This window comes from Mangifera indica, chromosome 8 (assembly GCF_011075055.1).
Source record: "Mangifera indica cultivar Alphonso chromosome 8, CATAS_Mindica_2.1, whole genome shotgun sequence".
Taxonomy (NCBI): Eukaryota; Viridiplantae; Streptophyta; class Magnoliopsida; order Sapindales; family Anacardiaceae; genus Mangifera; species Mangifera indica.
The window spans coordinates 15,330,725-15,349,792 of record NC_058144.1 but is presented as its reverse complement, the minus strand read 5'-3'; the positions used below and the strand labels follow the sequence as shown (position 1 = coordinate 15,349,792).

The window sequence follows — 19,068 nt, the reverse complement described above, 5'->3', positions numbered from 1 at the left end:
AAGGATGGCAACCTCAAGCTGCAAAACCATCTACCTACACGTGTTATCCACGATATTGTCAATGCCAAGCCACGAAATCCCAAAAATAAAAAGAATAATCAATAGTGATGTTGGTGCTAAGAGTGTGAAGAAGAATAGGGCGGGGGGATTGGTAAGAGTTATTTACCTAGGTGTAAGGAGAGGTTTTGCTCATCATCACTGCAGTAAGGATGGGGCAAAAGCAGGAATGACTTTCTTTAAAAATATTCAGAAATGACAAATCCTCTTCATCTCTGAACGAAAACGATTCGTTTTTGTCTCGACGAAAACGTATCATCTTCGTTGACGATGATACCTAGGCAGGGAAGATGTTGCACAATCGAAAAGAGGAGACACCAAAAAGGAAGAGACGTCGCCTAGAAATCGTTGATAGTTATCGAAAAATTCAATCTAAAAGTTTAGAAACCTTAGGGGGGAAAATGTTATTTTTGAAAACATAGGTTAGAGAAAAATTGTTAGTTGTTAGGGTTTGGGAGTAAAAAATAAATTAAATTTAAGTTTATTTTTAATATACAAATAAAATAATGATTTTATCTTTTAATCTATTAATCTGATATTTTTTTAATAGTTTATAGATAGGTAAATAGGTTTTTTAAAGTTAACGATGAAAATTCACAGAAAACGCATAACTTGGGTAGGAAATAGTCCTTTGGCCTATTATAACGTTAGTACTGATCCCCTAAAAACGTGTCAACTTGCGCGCACCTTAATCGCAGCGCATCAGCCGCGCATTATATCCTCAGTCCTCACCTCCACTCTATTTACCTGTTGAACTTGTCTTTAATTATTATTTATGTCTACTTACCATTATTATTAATATTGAAAAATGGATTAATATTTACTAATTTCCCTTATATTTATTATCATTATTATATATCACATTTAAAAAACAATGAAATTCTCTCGCTTCATGCTTTTCTCTTTCGAACGAACCAAGCCAAGCCTCTCTCTCTCAATTCAGATCCTCCTTTCAGCTCTCTTTTCTCTTCAATTCCCACCAATCTCTTCTTATTAATCTCCCAAACTTCTCTTCTTTTATTTCTTCTTTCCAGATCATCACTACTCAAACATCAGGTCTCTCTCTTAAAATCAATCTTCTTCATGGGTTGTCGCCGCAATTTTATTATTATTTCTTTCTTCGTTTTTCTCTTCTGGGTATCTTGTTAGTTTCGTTTTGAGTTTGATGTGTTGGTTGGGTGGGTGTGTGATAATGTGAACGTAAATCTTGTGATTCGTAAGTTTCATGTGTGCTATTTTTGTAACGTGGGGGATTTTGATGAACATGCAGGAAGTGGTGTGGACACGTGTGTTGTTGTGTTGAGAGAAATGGCGAACAATCTGGTGGTGAAAGTGAAGCGAGAAACAATTGTAGCATGCATGACTTGTCCTTTGTGTAATAAGCTTCTCAGAGATGCCACCACCATCACCGAGTGCCTTCATTCCTGTAAGTCTCATTCGAAATCTGCTTCTTTTTAATTTGTTTCTGTTTCTTAACTATCCGTTTTCTGATTGTAATTTTCGGCTTTCGAATTCTCTAATTTTTTCTTCTCTTTCTTCGTTTTCTCTCCGCTTTGCATCTTTTACGATCTGGGTTCGGCTTCTTTTGAGTTTCTTCTAATCTGGGTTTCGTTTCATCTGTTTGGTCTTTCAAAGAAAATTCTAATGCTAGTTGACACTGAAACAATCTCACCTTTGGGAAAAAAAGTATCCAAAATTGGAGAGTTGTCTTATTTTTACATATTACTTTGTGATTTTGGATATATGGCTCACCATGATTTTGCCCATTTGGTCATGGATGTAAACGAAGCAACAGCTATGGCGAGCTTTGAACTTTAATTGAACGAGTCGTGAATGCAGCCAAACTTTCGATAGTCTAGATGATGTGTGTTTGAGTTCTCGAGTCTGTGTTTCATGTTACATAATTTTGACATTTTTTCTTTTGTATGGATATCTGCTGTATATTTGACATGCATAATTTTTTCTGAGTTCTCCTTGAGGTATTGAGTTAATTGAGATTTGCTGAAAAATTTAATTTTTAGAACTCTTTTTGCAGTTTGCAGAAAGTGCATAAATAAGAAATTTGTGGATGAGGAGATGGAATGCTGTCCAGTATGCGAAATCCCTTTGGGTGCTGTTCCTTCTGAAAAATTGAGGTAAGATCCTTCTGCCGACCCAATAGGTTTTGCTTCTTTGATATTCTCTCACAATGGACTTTTTTTTTTTCATGGAGGTCATTTGTTTCATGTATAGCACGAGTGTCGCTGACTTTTGAAAGGAATTTTTCTCTTTGATTTGATCAGCTGTTCTGAAATTTTGATTGGTGTTGTTTTACTGATTTCTGAGTGAAGAGAAATAGCAATTGTTGGATTTTAACTGAGTCATTATCTTGTTGGAATGGTGGCAGAGATCTATTCATATGTATGTGTAAACACAACGATGTCCTCTGCTTTATTCATTTGCATTAGTTTAATTATACAGTTGATGATGTTGAATTTCTCTCTTACATGCCCTCTGGATGTGTTTCAGCATGTGCTTTTGTGTGCCAATGGTTGGGGGAGGGATTATTAAGCTGCACGACACTGAGATGCACATTGCCATAAAGTACCTATGGTCATTGGCCCTCTAGAAATTCTTATATCTATATACCTTTCAAATGAAACAATAATAATGTTTATTTAGCATGCATACACCTCGATTTTGTAGACTAAACTTTCATTTGATTAAAGCTATAGTTATTAACTTCTGAGATTCCCTTGTGCATTGATGTACATCTATTGTTTTCATAAACAGGCAAGACCATAGTTTGCAAGATGTGAGGGCCAAGATCTTTCCTCTCAAAAGAAGAAAAGTCAGCACACCTGAAGCTGTGCCCTCAGTTTCTTTACCAGTTAGAAGAAAGGAAAGGTCACTCTCATCATTGGTTGTCAGTGCACCCAGAGTATCAGCACAGACTACTATGACCAGGAGAAGAACAAATACTGTTGCAAGAAAGGCTGCTGCTTTACGGGGTTCAAGTATTTCCATGGAGAAACCCTTTAAAAAGGAGGAAGATTCCATGGAGGATAATCAGGATTGGTCAAGCTCGCCTGAAACTCTTAATAAGCTATCTCAGAATGGAAGACAGGTAAAGAGCACAATATGTATATTTGGTCTTACATTCTGCAATATGGTTTTCTAATTGTGAGATTTTTTTCAACTTAGTAATATTTTTTATGCTTACAAATTTAATTGATTCAGAGTTCTTCCTCTGCTCATCCTGGCCAATCCGTACCTGATAAAGAAACAGAATACGATGCTGAACAATGTGACGCAAAATCTGATCTCTGGAAACCTTTAAACTTTTTGGTGGAAGTTGCAAGTAGAACCAGGTCATTCAAGTGTAATTCACAAGGATCCGATGCTAAATTAGAATCTGCAGATGTTCATGACAAAGAAATTCAAGGGCATAAAACCAAAAATAAGGAAGACAAACTGAAATCAAAAATTGAGGATAAAACAAATAGCACTGATCCTACCTCCTCAGAAACTGGAAATCCTAAAAAGTTGCGAAGAATCCGTCGAAAAACAGCAGTTGCTTTTGGGGATTCAAATATTTCACCCCAATCTGTGTTGGAAGCCAATGGTGCAAAGTATGAGAGAAGAAGTGGTCCAATTTGGTTCTCTCTAGTAGCTTCTGAAGTCCAGTGAGGATCAATTTAACTTTAAAACTTGAAAATTTGATATTAAATATAGTTAATATCTTCGGCAACTATTCACATTACCGACTTAATGTTAATCCTTTCAGGGGAGGAGGCCTGCCCTTGCCACAAATTCCAGCTAGTTATTTAAGAATAAGGTGAGTTAGTTTCTTTTCACTTCATTGCATGCTTATAGGTGCCATGCATTATGCTTGCTGAATTAAAGAATTCTTATCAGTTCAAGTTCATCCCCTTTATTTTCAATCTTAAGAATACATGTTTAACTAAAAAAATTAAGCATGAGTTGGATGTAATTTTTTCTTAGGCATATGCATTTTTCTGTTCTGAATGCTCTTGAATTTCATCATGTTTAGCTAAGTGGTTCTTCCCCTTTCTAAACATAAAATATTGTGGACATATCATGCATGGAAAGGTATTAGCTACTCCCCTACATTTTTTATTACCAGGATTATAGCTAAACAAAGTAAATAACTGTAACTAAACTTAACTGGGGAAAATCAACAACCAAAGGATCAGAACGTGACTTTTTTTACAAGACATTTATTGCTATGTTCATGCTCCAATGTGCGTCTGCATTGTCAAAATTCAGATATCCAAGAGGAAAGGATTGACTTATAGGTTTCCTGCAAAAGTGGAGCAGGATCGATGGTCTAACAGAGTGATTTTGGAGTATTTCATGATCAACACATACAAAGTTAAATAAAGCAGAACTTTATTTGATATGATTTGGGTATTTGATCGGCCACTAGTAACTGCACAAAATTTGGATAATTATTAGCAGGTTAGCAAATGCCTGTGGTTGAAATTTAGAGACAATTAGACCATATCCTTGATATTGTTTAGTTTAGAGCTTTGGGAACAAGGAAAAGGCTCAATGTGTTTGAGATAAGAGAGTCAACTATTGAAAGTTGCATTACTGCCTTTCGTCTTTAGTTTGCAATGAGATGGGTTTGGCTGGGATGAGATGAACTTGAAGCATTTAATTTTCAAAGGTAGCCTGCAATCAACCATACACATATCTAATAATTTGTTTTATAAATTTGGATCATTCAGTAAGTACATTTCTTATTCCAGAACAAGTAGGACTATTGATGGGCTTATCTTATGAATCCTATCAAATAGTCATGTATGTCTCCTGCAGTAGTGGCAGGAACTCCGTAATTCCAGTCCAAGTTTGAAGAGAAGCCTTCTTTACAGTACTTGACACTGTGAAGCCACAACTTTTTAGGTTGTTATATGACAATTTTTTTCAGTTGAAATCACTGTGGTTTGGTGGTTTGTAATTGCTTTTTTAGAAGTTGCCAAAGTAATGGCCAACTGGAGATGAGATGCTAGTAGTAGTTTTTCAGAGTCTGATCACAAATCCTGTTTGATGAGCATGGTTTCACTGAAGTCACTTAGCAGCTATTGATCATCTTAATTTCATTGCTGAAAGAAGTATAATATTGTCAAATCATCTCCCATATTACTATGCCACTCTGCTGTATATTGAGATGGTTTAGTGCATGTCTTGTATGAATGTAACAATCCAAAATCTATAACCCCAACATTTTTCTTCATTTAACATAAAGCCCTCAATTTGACTTCGTTGGTCTTTCAATTATGTCTATTATCACTAGCTGAATCATCTGAGCCTTTCAACTTAGATAAGTCATACAGTGGATTATTTCACTATTGTATTAATGAGTCCTGCACTGAAAGTCATATTTCTGGTTGGCCGTGTGAGATGGCAGCCATTTTTGCAACAAGATTTGAGTCAGATCATAAATTTCTGATACTAAAACATTTTATTTTAGGAAACATTTATGTATCATTTTTTTTTCTGTGGCAGGGATGGAAAAGTACCAGTTTCTTTTATCCAGAAGTACTTGATGAAGAAACTAAATCTCATTAATGAATCTGAGGTGAGTGAATCTGTCCATGACTTCTCAGTAAAAGGATTCCAATGTTTTCTTCAGCCTTCAGCTCCATTCGAACTTGGACATTGCCAAAGATGTCTTGATCTCATGTGCATATAACTAAGTCTTGAAAGCATTTTTTTCATGTCAAAGGTTCATCCTCTATATGTTTTTTTCATTGAAACTAAATCATTTTCAAGGGGTGGGGGGGGGGGGGGGGAGGTTGGGGTGTGGGCGCGGGGGAGGGGAGAGGGGAGGGGTGTTCATTTAGCCTTTCAATTTTTCTTTACTTGTCAAAGTTTGAATTTATATATTTTCTAGTCAATACTGATATGAGTCAGTATTACTTATGTTAATTAATTCATATTTGAAATGGATAATATCCACTCCCGTTCTGTATGGATAAAGCATCAGAGAACTGTAGCAATGAGTTGGGACATTCTGGTAAAGCGTAAATTCAGAAACAATCAAGAAGTGAATTTTGCTGCACTTGGTTTTTTGCTTATGAATGTTACTGAAATGAAAGCGAATGTTTGAGTTAAAATTCAGTGCAAGTTGCTCAATATTTTTTGCAGGTTGAAATCAAATGCATGGGACAATCATTGATCCCCACTTTGGAACTGTATAATTTAGTTGATTTGTGGCTGCAAACAGCATCAACACCAGAAAAAGTAGCAGCAAAAATAGGTTCCTCTGCGAAAGATTTTGTAATGGTACTCACATATGCTCGAAAGGTCCACAGTGGCTTCCATTAAGGCCTAATTTCATTGTGGCCAGTACATCTTTATGATCTTATATTATTATTTGCATTTATCATTTATATTACCAGGAATTGTTCCTTACAATAATTGTATTGCAGTCACTTACAAGCTGCAACAATGAAGGTGAACATATGTCTACTGAAAAGAGCCTCTTGCTTCTTAGCGATATAATTCCGACAGTCTTTTGTTTTCATGGATTTTTTTATCTCCTTAATTAATGAATTGTTTTCGGGACAAGTTTAGGGGTAAATGATGCACATACGTACATACTTTTTATATACAATTTGAGTATACATATAATGTATTATTATGTAATTGATATTTAAGTACACATATGATGTATCATTATGTAGTTTGACGGTTTTGAATTAAAGTTAACTCACTTCCCATTATTAAACTGCGATTTCAGGGCAATCCATCACCAAAATATATTCACCATTACGCTGAGGTGAATATATATGAGAGTGATTTTACAAAATCTTGCAGTATTTATATGCTTCAGGCATCAAACTTGAAGAAGTCTTAAATAATTTATCCACTCATCTTATTCACATAACTTTTGGAACAATAATTAAAAAGAAAAGAAAAAAAGAAAGAGAGAAGAAAAGAATTATGGTATATAAATGATTAAATAATTTTAAATTAAAAATAAAATAATATTTTATTATATGATAATATATCATATGTATTTAAAAATAAATACATATAATATTACTCTTACGGACAAGATAGATTACACCTCTCCAATCTGCAAAATTCTAAGGTAACAGCCTAGAATATACCAATAACACTACTCTTCTGTTGGCATGTCAGCACGTTACTATCCCGTTAATATTCATCCTTAGTACACAAAATATTACCGGGATTATAATTGTCAAAATGATCAAAAAAGGTTTTTCCTGTCCTTCTCCCTTGTTAATGAGCACTACATAGCAACGACCCACCCTTTTCTCAACCATCCTATCAACAAAATGTTACCAGAATATGGCTGAATTATATTTCCTTTGCTATTTTCTTGCACAACATTTGCCTGCCTTCCCATGATGTGAGAGTTGATGCTTTATCGATTACATCGGGAAATCACAACATCACTATTGGTCAAACCTATTTTCACTGGAGATAGATTGAATGTCCAGAATATAAGAAAGATGATGAAGATAGCTAAATAGCTTGTCCATCAATTCATTCAATTAAGAAACCCAAGAAAGTTGTGAAGCTGAAATTGCCAACAAATGTAATTTCAGTAATATGACAAGATGTGAAGCACATGCCAGACTAAGTCATGCCCAACAATTCAGTCATGCTTATCCCAGATTATCGTAGAATACATATCCAGTTCATTGTTGCACAATAAAAATGAAGATCAATCAGAATTCCAGCTGCATGGAAATTTGGCTACAAAGTGCCAATGATCTATGATTATTAATAAGAAATCTCTCACCGCTATGCTGTAATAATATATTTTTCCCAGCAGACATTTTACTAAGATGCCATTTACGTACATCACAGAAACATATCCAGTAACATACACAACAGCTTAATTTTGATTTTAAGTATGCAAAGCATATTTGTGAAATAAAACATAAAATGTGGTCACTTGAACTATAAGCATGAACAACTGGGTATTATATGAGAACAGCGCATAGTCATCAACATTCAGAAGCTAGTTGCCAACCTTCATTATTCCCTTTTAAGGACCTTACGGGATCCCACAATTACACACCCAACAAAGCATGACACCAACAAAAAAGTATCCTAGAAGGGATCAATGCATTTATCAGCTTTTAAGTGTTAAATCTTCTAAAAGGACTTAGGGCACTGGCCATAGCATTTCACTGTGACACCAATAATTCTTGCATTTTCAATCACACTTTTCTTTCACAAAAGCTTATTCATTTGCTAAATTACACTAGAGAAAAGTTTTTCTTATGCTCACTCCACATGAAATGTCCTAACAAATGACATTGGGAACATTCGGAAAATCTCATTATCCAACCTATACAGGTGAATCCAAGCCTAACTTTCAGTTAGCAGCCATAGCCATATTCCACAATAGCAAAAGGTTTGGTAACATCAACATAGTTTAACTCTACTGATAGCAAAAATATAACTTAAATGGAATCAACAAAAAGAAAGCATAATTCAACTAATACAGGATTGACTCAGGCATATCAAAATTTCTGCTGAAAATATTCTTGATCCTAAAATGGACAAATCAATATACAAACACAATAAGGGACACACTTGCATCAAAAATAAAAATTCACATTAAAAGTGAATTGCCTCACTTGAATCACTATGACATCTAATTATTCAATTTTTCATTTATAAAGAGAAACCTACATAAACATTTACAACCAAAAATTTAATGTAACCAAATAAATAGAACTTCAAAAAAGAATTTAGAAAAGAAAAAAAAAAAAGCTCTAACCAACCACCTCGAATTGATCAAAATGAACTAAACACGGCTGTAGCCAACTCTGATGGGGGGGCTCCCCACGACAGAAAACAAACCATTATCAGCACCGTCACCTTCATCGTAATACAAATCGTCAATCCCTCGAAATGCCGCGTGTAGACACACCAGAAACGCCCCAATCAAGAGCGAAACCAAAACATTCAACCACACGTGCGTGAAAACCAAGGACAAAATGGTCACCACAGAAAGAACTCCCAGCACCAGGCGATCGTCCACCTGACGGTTGAAAATGACCAACGGCTCATCCCGGGAGAAGTAAAGAAAAAACCACGCAACGAAGACGATTAAAAAGATGATCATCGAAATGGGGTGCCATAAGAGACTGACGAAGAGAATTACGAGAACAACCATGGTGTAATTAACACGGAAGTAGGAAAGGTTTCGTTTGAGGCGGATGGTGGCTTCGCCGACGGAGTAGGGGCGGCTGAGGGAGTGGAGTTCCAAGAATTGCGGCCATGGGCGGCGGGTGGTGGCTCGAGCGCGTGCGAGGAAGGCGGCGGTGGAGGAGGGTGGGGAGGAGGTGGAAGGGAGGGAACCGTAGTGAGGTGGGGATTGGGTGGTCATTTCAAGAGAAGAATGGAAGAATTGGAGGAATTAGAAACCCTAATTTGAAGAAGAAGAAGAAGATTGAATGTTAGAAGTCATGGGAGAGTGTGAACTGGGAAATGTGACTGAGACTGAAAGCTGTAAAGCTGTGAGGATTTGCTCTGATAGTTGCTGAAGGGGCATTGCCAAAAATAGGGCTGTGTCCGAACCAATCTGATTTGATATTGGAAGTCTACTTAGTTTGATTCGATTCATTTGAAATAAGTTTACATGTGAAAAATAAATTTGAATTTTAAATCAAACCAAACACAAGTATGAAAGTTATTTAGTTACTTCAGTTTGAATTTAATTATAGTATTTGCCAAATTAACTTGATTGTGTCAATAAACTTTAAAACAATATAATAAATATAAATTTATAAACAAATAAAATTTATATATAAATAAAAATAATATTATTATATGATTGAATAATATTTTATTATTAATTTAATAATATTTAATTATACCATAAAATATCATTATTTATATATAAATTTATATTTATTATATATATATATATATATATATATATATATATATATATATATATATATATATTGCAAAAGTTATGTTTCAAAGTTTAGGTTAATTCTATCAATTCTTTTAATTGCAAAAAATTGTAGAAATCTAAATCCAAACAATATCTTAACCTAATCTCTAGCAACAATTTGGAAAAGACCAAAGGGCTATTTTTTATCTAAATTTTGATACGTTTTCAGAGTCTTATTTATAAGTTAATTATCATTAAAAATTTTTATTAGAAACAAAAATAAAATTATCATTTTACTAAAAATATTATAAACATATAAAATTTTTATATTTTTCTCCTTAATTTTTAAAAAGTAACAATTTCATCCCTACTTTTGTAATAGCTAATTTGAACATAAAGGAGGGGGGAGGTGAATAGGTTCCAAAAAGAAATTTTTTTTGAGCAACTAAAATTATGCAGAGCAATAATAAATAGCAAAGTAGCAATAAATATTTGAGTAAAACTCTACAGAACACTGCAGCAATAAATAATAATAACAAAGTAATCAATGCAAAACAACTTAAGCGAATCAACAAACAAACAACAAGAGTTAAAGAGTTGAGTTTTAGAAAAGTTCAATTTTAGAGTGGTTCAAAATTTTCTCTTACAACTCTCTTACGTCTACTTTTCTAAACAAACTGTCTTAGAGTTCTAGTATCTCTTAAAAATTTTCTATATATAATATATTCGATATTGTGCCAAAAATGTTTGATTACAAAGAGGTAAATGTATTGAATGTCTCTATAAGGCATAAATACAAGCTGATTGCACTGGGACTTTCAATGAATAAAATAAAAGCTTGGTGAGAGTTACAGAGAAACAAAATCTTCTAGTTTTTTTTCTTTCCTTTTTCATGTGCAAAAAAAATGTCAAACCTTTTGTTCTTCAATCGAATCTCAATTTATTGAGCTAGGTTACTTTTCATTGGGATTGAATTGTCATCGAAAACCAACTAAAAAATTCGATGAAGAAGGCCTCGATCAAAGTTGCAACGGATAGTGTAAAATGCACTTAGCACGGGCTGCAGATCTATGTCACGAGCAACTTGCTTCGTTTCTATGTTTAGTATAAAAAATCCAAAAGCTTAAACAAGCATATGTCAACTTGCATACAACTAAAGTACAGGTTTGATTTTACACAAAATAAAGAGGTGTAGACTGGACTAGAGTGCGACACAACTGAATGGTTTTGAAAAATTGCATGGTCGAGAGGATTTTACACGTGTCACAATTTGACTTAATTACGTGTCATGGTTGGGAGTTTTTTGGAAACTGCATGGTAGGGACAAATTTAGATGTGCCACACCTAGACTGGCATTTTATGTCACGACTGGGACAATTTTTAGTGTTACGGCTGGAACACATTTGGCATGGTTGTGACAAGTTCTTAAGGCAGCAACCAATCATAGCTAGACACATGACGAGCTGGAGAGCAACAGTAAAACATGTGGCTTGGACACGTGTCATGGCATGGCTGGAGAGGAAAGTGTCACGACTGGGATACTTTTTAAGTGTCACAGCTGAGACATTTAAGGGCTTAGACAATAATGCGCGACTTGGACACATGGCAGGAATGCATGGCTTATACACACATGCTTGGACACATGACAGTAATGCAAAATCTTAGACAAACTTGCTTAGAGACGTGACAACGATGCATGAGGAGAAAGTGTCACGGCTTGGACATTTAAGGGCAGCCTATGACTTGGACACATGGCATGAGGACAGGATATTTGAGTGACAGACTGGACATTTTTACACATGGCAAGGCTTGACAATTCACACGTGCCCTCTGATGTCATGTTTGGAACACTATTAAAACATCATGATTGGACTTTTATTCTTTTCAAGTAATTTTTATTTTCAAAACATTAAACGGTTAAAGCACGGTTTAATCAGGAGAGAAGTACGATCATGTTTTCTTACTTTAGATTTATCTGTAAATTTCACATTTTATCCATCTTATAATGCTTTTATACATTTTTTTGATATATTAACAAATTAAACTTATATTTTTATCATCATCAAAACATTAAGGTACAATAGTCTTCTAACTTTAAAAAACCATATTTTCCTCTTCAAACCTTGGGTTTTTTTCTTCACCCTTCTGCCACCATCTCTAGTGTCAACAATCTTTCTTCTCCACCATAAACCTTTGGTCAATGTATGAGAAGAGATTTGGAGACACTAGCGATTGGAGATCTCGTCAGAGACGAAGAGATCCAGATCTCTTTCTCTCTTCATCAGAATCAATCTCTTCGTCTCCAATGAAGAGATCTTGAGATCCTTTTGTTGGAGAAGAGATCTCCAATTGTCAGTGTCTCTAAATCTTTTCTCGTACATTGACCAATGGTTTAGGGAAAAGAGAGGAGGTCGTTAGCGCTGAAGATGGTGGCCGAATGGGAGAAAAAAAAACCTTAAGTTTGAAGGAGAAAATATGAGTTTTCAAAGTTATAAAAACTTTAAGTATGAATAAAATTGTTAGTTTTTAAAATTTAGATAGGAAAAATAATGAATTTATATTTTTAATATTATTAGTAAAATAAAGATTTTGCTCTTATCTCTACCAGAAAATTCAAAATACAATTGACTCATAAATGAAATTTTGAGTTTTTCAAATTTTACGGGGGTGAGTTTTAAAATGAATCAAAACTTGTGTAAGAATAAGTCCTTTGGCCTTTGGAAAACGAGTAGATTGCCTTTTTCTAATCTTTACAAAATGCATTTCAAATCATACCTAAGTTTTCGACTGATTAAGGGAGGAAGTTTGGGCTGCTCATATATCAAAGGGTATTATAGTCTTTGAAAATGTGAAAAGGATATTTCTTGAGAGACAATTTTATTTTATTTTATTTTTTATACTAGATTTCATTTCAGTTCCTAAATTAGGGACATTGCATACAATTTTTTTTTTTTAAAATCAAAACAAATAATAAGATCAGTTCTAAGATTTACATATTATTTGAATTTTTCTAAACAATTGTATGGAAGTCTGAACTATAATAAAAAAAAATTAAAAAGGAAAATAAAAGAAAAAATTGTTTAATTATAAAATGGTATTCAATATTAGGTATGATTTAAAAAAAAAAAAAATTACACATGAATGTAATATCTTAATAATAGGGTATACTTATAAATTGCATAGAGTTGGAAATCATTTCCCCTTTCTCTCAGACTTTTTCCAGAAACCAATAAAACAAGTAGTATAAATATGTAATAGAACTAAGTATATACATATTTGATACATATAAATATATAGATATATGATAATACCATTGAAGACTTTTGAATTAATGATATATATATATATATATATATATATATATATATATATAAGTGTATATATATAATATTACTCATAAATATAATATACCAGTTACATGTTACTACGATACTACGTTATCATTAAAATATCTTGAATAAATATTTTGTTTTTTTAACTATGAAGGTTTTTTTTGCAAACAACCCAGGAAAATCCTGTTGAAATTATTTGAAATTTCCATAAAACCTCCCAAAGTTATTATTAGTCAAATAACAAACTCATTTCCTATGAGATAAGCTAATTTTGCAGTAATCTATCATGTTAAGGCGAAGCTAACAAAATAAACTAGTTTACATACGTGCTTTCCATTAAGATCTACTGCCTGCTTGACAAAATAATTTAGAGTTCCCAATTTATCAACCTCAAATCTTACATGTCATGAAAGAACTTGTATGTCTTGATGTCTTCTATGATAAATCTTACTGCACCAATGCAACCCAATATTGCAACAACTGAGAACCAGGCAGCAATCATGCAGTTCAGGAACTGTATCGGGCACTGGAGTTTTCTGTCTTTAGCCATTCTTCCTGCCTTCAGATATGCTATAGCGGGGAAAACAAAGTCAAGCGGTGTGAACCCGATGGCACCACAGATGGACACAAAATCCCCAAAAAATGGCATGGCTGCAGCAACAAGGCTAATGACAACGATGTAAATTGAGGTATAAGTAAGACGGATGAAGCAATTTCTCAAGGGAATTTGGTTAATTGACTTGTTGGACAGCACTGTTTCCTCAAAGTAGGCATAAGTTGGTCTGCAGTATATCTAAACAAAGATCAAATTATCAGGAGAAAAAACTCATTTTATGAATGACATTATTGGGCAAAATTTCAATCCATGATGGAACTAGTTGAACAAAACTCAGGAAGTCGCCAGTGCTGCAAAAATTTTACCAGAATGGGATCTCAGAACCCCTGATACTGCCTATGGTAAGTTATAAAATATTGCATATTCTAAGAAAAAAGGGCAAAGAACTAAATATATTCCACAGGTTCAGTACTTGTAGTCTTGTAGTGAGAACCTATAATTAAAGTCTTACAAACTATAGATGATGAAGCATTATACAGTACACTACCTGATAGCACCCTGATATTTGTATCACTGCAAAGAGATTTGCCATGACAATTGTCCATTTCGGAATAGTTAGAGAAGCCAAGATATAAGGTTGGACTTCTGATCCAAATGCCCAGTATCCACAGAAGGCCAGTTGCCAATAAGTCAAGACTATCACACCATACGCTGCTGACACTCCTTTATACATATTCTTCTTTGCAGGTTCCCTCACTGTATTCTGGCACCGGAATGGTCATTGATGATTATTAAAATGATGAAAGTTTTGATAATTATCTATAACTATCAGTAGAGAACAGAATTCCAAACCTGGATTTCCGGAAGCATGGCATCTCCAAATGAGAAGGCAATTGCCCCAAGAGCATTGAATGCTGTAAAAATCTTAGAGGAGGAGCTTCCACGCAAGCTATAACTGATTGATTCTCTGTCTATATTTCTCCCTACAAGGACAATTTGTAGTGGAAGTGAATATGTCTAATGTACTAACATAACCTATAAATCAATAAACAAAAAACTGTTTATAAACAATTTGAAGATTTACCATTATAAATTGTCAAACCAATAGTTGTACCAGCAAAGCCAATGGTGCTCAAAGTGCACAATGCATTAAACCATCTTAGTGAATGTATATTAGGGAGTTGAGAGAGGAAAAGTTCAAAGGCTCCAAAGAAAATAATGAAATGCTGCAAGGTTAAGTTGCCATCACTGTGGTAGTATTTGTAAACTGCCTGCAATGTATTAAATGTAACAACCCACCAGCAGAATAAGTTAAAATGAAGAAATTCTACGTATAATTCATCCAATCAACCAAAGAAAATTTGGAAAGATTGTCAAACCTTCAGGCTGCTGCCAGCAGCTATTTGAATGGCAATATTATTGCCTAACGAAGCAACCTGCTGAAAAAATGCAATAGACCAGTAACCCCAGAATCCTTCAAGAATCAGAAAAGAATGTTTCAGTCAAGCATGCTGCATACAGTTGAAATTAAGTGCATGGACAGCATGCTGGGTTTAATTTAGGATTAAATTCTCGGGTTATCTTTAGAGAAGATCAGGAGTTTACTCTGGCTCCATGCTATGCTATAGTGTACAGATAAGACAAAGTGTTGTGAATAGTAATATTTTGATCTCATGGAATACAAGCTACAGAGATTTAAATCAAAAGTAAAAATTGATAAAGAGTTTCTGCAACTTACAATATGAAGTTAACAATTTAAAAACAAAAAAAAAAAAAAAACAAAAAATACTGCTAATATAATCTGGAGTGATTATGTTTTTTATGTGAAAGAACCTTAAATTCTTATTCAAATAGAGCACATGTATTTTCTTTAAAAAAGTATATCTATCCGAATTATGGAGTACTGATGAGTTGCTTAATTCTGATTCTGTATTAATACATCTATCACAGGAACTTCAACAGCGTGAAAACCATGTAATGTGAATCCTCTTTTGTCTTATCTTTGGCTTATGTATCACTAATTAATATGAGAATCAATTTGCTTTCTTGTTTTTTATTTATACTATTTCAAGATCAAACCAACAGGGGAAGGGTTTTCCATTAAGAAGATAACTGTATAGCCATCAGCTTTTGCTATGTGTCTCAGTTGTAATGTTTCCAAGTGTTAATTTTGAATCCTATTTGAATAATTCTGAGCTTGTTAAGATTTACTTGGAGTCGCAAAAGGGATTTAACTTGTTTGGCAGAAACAATTTTGAGCGTCTAGTTACTGGTATCACAATAAATTAATCTAAGCAATCAAATCAACATATAATCTGTAATTAGCAAGTAATCACCAACCGAAAATGCTCTCTGCAAGATTCCTGTAAGTAATCTGCTTCTTCCCATTCCATCTCCATAAAGATGCAATCAACAAACTGGAATACCATGTTGCCATAGTTCCAACCACCAAACTACTTACACCTTTACTCAACATAACATTCAATCACAAATCAAAAAATTCATAAATCTTAAACAAATGGGCCTTTGAAGGAGAATAGTTGAATTACCGAGGGGCCAACCGAGAGAAGCGAGAGCAAAAGGCAAAGGAGCATAAGCAGCTGGTGTAGCAATCGTTGTGGCCACATGGAAAGCCGCGTGCGTCCACTTTCCTTTGCCCGCATCTCCTCCTCCTTCTTCTGTTGTTGCTGTGATAGTTGAGGGTACCTCCTCTAGTGAAATTGCCATTTCTGGTTTGACTTCCGTTGTTGTAAGACTGGAGATAAGAGACGTCCATTAGTAGCAACTTCAAATTGCTTGCAAAATTTTCTTTTCTTTTGACTTTTAAGGTTGCGGAGTTATCAAGTATCAACAATTGGATACTTTGAAGTTCATTCATGAAAAACTATTCGGTTGAAAGCAAAGGATTGAGCTAAAACGACATCGTCACGCTTTATGGGCTCATTTGGACGTTCAATCTGACATGGCAGAACTTTATTGGCTGGTAAATCAACCTGCAAAATTTGCTTGACCGCATGTAATTGTAATCTGTAAAGCCGCATCCATCCAAAGCTAAAACCTCAATATTGGGTCCACTTATGATAGATTACCCAATATATCAATTGTCATAGGTAGAGATGCCCATGGGCTGGATTGGAGTGGCTTCGGCTCTACACATCGGGCTATGGATTATATTGAGCCTCGCTTTAGTCCTATATAGTGATGGGCTTTGGCCCAACGCTTACCTTATATATATAGCATTGGACCTTAATCAAATCACCCTATTTAAATAAACTGTTTAAAAAAAATTAATTAAAAAATTTAAGTACAAATTATTTTTTGATTATTAAAATTGAGTATAGTGCCTCAAACATTTTATTTATAATTTTTCACTTCTAGCAAAAAAATTGTATTTTGACTAATAAACTGCTTACCTTTAACAAGAGCGACCATATGCTTGATTTTTTTTGCCTAAACTACTAGAACTTACTTCTAACATAGAATTTTATCCAATCTTTCCATATTTTTGTTCATAAATAATATGCATTTCAAGTAAAAAATCTTAAACATATTCAATAAAATTAACATTGTTATTAAATGACAATTTTTCATAAATAACATCAAATAAATTTTATAATTCATTAGTTTTTGTCCTAGGATCTAAAACAATAGCTGCAAAGTAATGTAAAAGAATTTCACTCCAATATTTTTTAAATTTTTGTTTCATTCGCCTATATATATTCTGAAAAGTATAATAAGAATTATGAGACCCATGTTCTTTTAAAAAATCACTTATTTCTATCATACCATATATTATTAAACAAGTAATTGGATAACACACACTTGAGCAATGGTTGGGTACTGATATGGGTCTAACATGTTCATTAAAACTATAACTATTTCTCAATCTTGATTTGTTAAAAAAAAAAGATTTGCCGAATCTTTTGGTTGGATATTGAAGTACTGTGTTATAGGAACTTCATATCCTTCATATGTTTTTAACATGAGATATGTTAAATTCTATCTAATTTTAATATTTATTTTTAATTTTTTTCGTCTTAACCCTATTAATTAACATAATTGATGATATGTTTGTACCTATGATGAGGATGATTAAATGTATGCAATGACATGTCTAATTATTTGTATAGCCAGGTTCAAGCCTTTTTAAGCTATTAAATTACTAGCATGACATATACATGTAATATGAAATAATTTTTCATTAAATAGGGCAGATAAATGATTATACATATATTCAATAACTTTATTATTATTTTTGACAGTATTAAAAATAATTAAAAAATAAAATTATTAATTTTATATTCTTAAAAAATATTTGACAATGCACGATAAATCGTAATACCATTATACAGATATTCTAAATTTTTAAATGCAATAATTTTTTTCATAACTGTCAATCAAAATAAATATAATTGGCAGTTGCATATAGGTACCATATATTTTAATTTGTAGCTATCCATAAATAAGAAATTATTGAAATAACACCATTAAAATTATTTAATTCTCCAATAACTTTTAATTTCATTAATTCATCATTTCTTAGGATGTCTGACCTAAAAGTTGATGTAAGAATTCTTTTAAATGTTAGTTGAACACTATTTTGTATCATCCATTCTAAAATTTCATCTTTTTCATAACAAATAGGTTGATTAGAAGCAATTACATATTTGACCACGTAGTCTTGTATCTTCATTTGATCATATGTGAAAGTTGACAGTTTTCTCATGTGTCTAGAACCATTTAAACCTCATGTTGAACTAGCTTCGGGACTAACGAATCTTGATCAGATGAATGCAATTTGTTTTTGTCTTTTGAGCTCGTGTGAAATTTTTTATAATAATCAATCATGTGTCAGTGAAGATGTCCCGTGCCACTCGTACTTGTATATTTCAAATAAGAACCACAATGTTTATATATCACTCGGTGAATTAATTTTCTTTTGATTGTTTCCTCTATTTTATTGAAGTGCTCCCACACCATTGATATTTGTTTTCTTTTTCTCTCTATCGAATGCGAAACTGTGCTTGTACCATTTTTGCCTAATGGTGTTTCACCTATTCCACCTTATGCATCATCAATAATATCATCAGCGTTAGCATGATAATGTTCAAATGACTTAAATTCATTTGTAATATTTTGTAATAATAAAATTGAAATTATAAACACAAAAAATTGTTGTTTGCGAATTTAGACAATTTATGAAGAGAGTTTATGAGAGAAAATGAGAT

The 19,068-nt window shown here is 33.4% G+C and overlaps 3 protein-coding genes across 6 annotated transcripts; 1 reads left to right on the top strand and 2 right to left on the bottom strand.

Annotated features, from left to right (window-relative positions):
* Positions 1-916: 916 nt before the first annotated feature.
* Positions 917-6,674, top strand: LOC123223615 (E3 ubiquitin protein ligase DRIP2-like). Of its 3 annotated transcripts, none has more exons than XM_044646864.1 (9): positions 917-1,113; positions 1,328-1,483; positions 2,093-2,192; positions 2,566-2,640; positions 2,830-3,163; positions 3,277-3,722; positions 3,824-3,874; positions 5,569-5,641; positions 6,211-6,674. In XM_044646864.1, the coding sequence occupies exons 2-9, from the start codon at positions 1,366-1,368 to the stop codon at positions 6,388-6,390; spliced, it is 1,377 nt and encodes a 458-aa protein (XP_044502799.1). In that variant the 5' UTR covers positions 917-1,113; positions 1,328-1,365; the 3' UTR covers positions 6,391-6,674. The 3 variants fall into 3 exon arrangements, with proteins under 3 accessions (XP_044502799.1, XP_044502798.1, XP_044502800.1); XM_044646863.1 differs by having other exon boundaries at positions 2,566-2,649; XM_044646865.1 differs by lacking the exon at positions 2,566-2,640 and having other exon boundaries at positions 918-1,113.
* Positions 6,675-8,645: 1,971 nt separating this feature from the next.
* On the bottom strand, positions 8,646-9,659 carry LOC123223617 (PRA1 family protein F3-like). The gene has a single exon (XM_044646868.1). The coding sequence runs from the start codon at positions 9,437-9,439 to the stop codon at positions 8,855-8,857; it is 585 nt and encodes a 194-aa protein (XP_044502803.1). The 5' UTR covers positions 9,440-9,659; the 3' UTR covers positions 8,646-8,854.
* Positions 9,660-13,465: 3,806 nt separating this feature from the next.
* On the bottom strand, positions 13,466-16,669 carry LOC123223616 (GABA transporter 1-like). Of its 2 annotated transcripts, XM_044646866.1 has the most exons (7): positions 16,390-16,669; positions 16,181-16,303; positions 15,220-15,314; positions 14,925-15,111; positions 14,693-14,823; positions 14,388-14,603; positions 13,466-14,077 (listed from the first exon to the last, which is right to left on the bottom strand). In XM_044646866.1, the coding sequence occupies exons 1-7, from the start codon at positions 16,565-16,567 to the stop codon at positions 13,682-13,684; spliced, it is 1,326 nt and encodes a 441-aa protein (XP_044502801.1). In that variant the 5' UTR covers positions 16,568-16,669; the 3' UTR covers positions 13,466-13,681. The 2 variants fall into 2 exon arrangements, with proteins under 2 accessions (XP_044502801.1, XP_044502802.1); XM_044646867.1 differs by lacking the exon at positions 16,181-16,303.
* Positions 16,670-19,068: the final 2,399 nt, after the last annotated feature.

Excerpts from the sequence above, each read along its gene's own strand:
- LOC123223615 (XM_044646863.1), top strand. The coding sequence starts at position 1,366 with ATGGCGAACAATCTGGTGGTGAAAGTGAAGCGAGAAACAATTGTAGCA. Across the intron at positions 3,875-5,568 it reads GCTAGTTATTTAAGAATAAG|GGATGGAAAAGTACCAGTTT; the intron begins GTGAGTTAGTTT and ends TTTCTGTGGCAG. Across the intron at positions 5,642-6,210 it reads ATCTCATTAATGAATCTGAG|GTTGAAATCAAATGCATGGG; the intron begins GTGAGTGAATCT and ends TATTTTTTGCAG.
- LOC123223617 (XM_044646868.1), bottom strand. The coding sequence starts at position 9,439 with ATGACCACCCAATCCCCACCTCACTACGGTTCCCTCCCTTCCACCTCC.
- LOC123223616 (XM_044646866.1), bottom strand. The coding sequence starts at position 16,567 with ATGGCAATTTCACTAGAGGAGGTACCCTCAACTATCACAGCAACAACA. Across the intron at positions 16,304-16,389 it reads TTCTCTCGGTTGGCCCCTCG|GTGTAAGTAGTTTGGTGGTT; the intron begins GTAATTCAACTA and ends TGTTGAGTAAAG. Across the intron at positions 15,315-16,180 it reads TCTTGCAGAGAGCATTTTCG|GATTCTGGGGTTACTGGTCT; the intron begins GTTGGTGATTAC and ends TGATTCTTGAAG.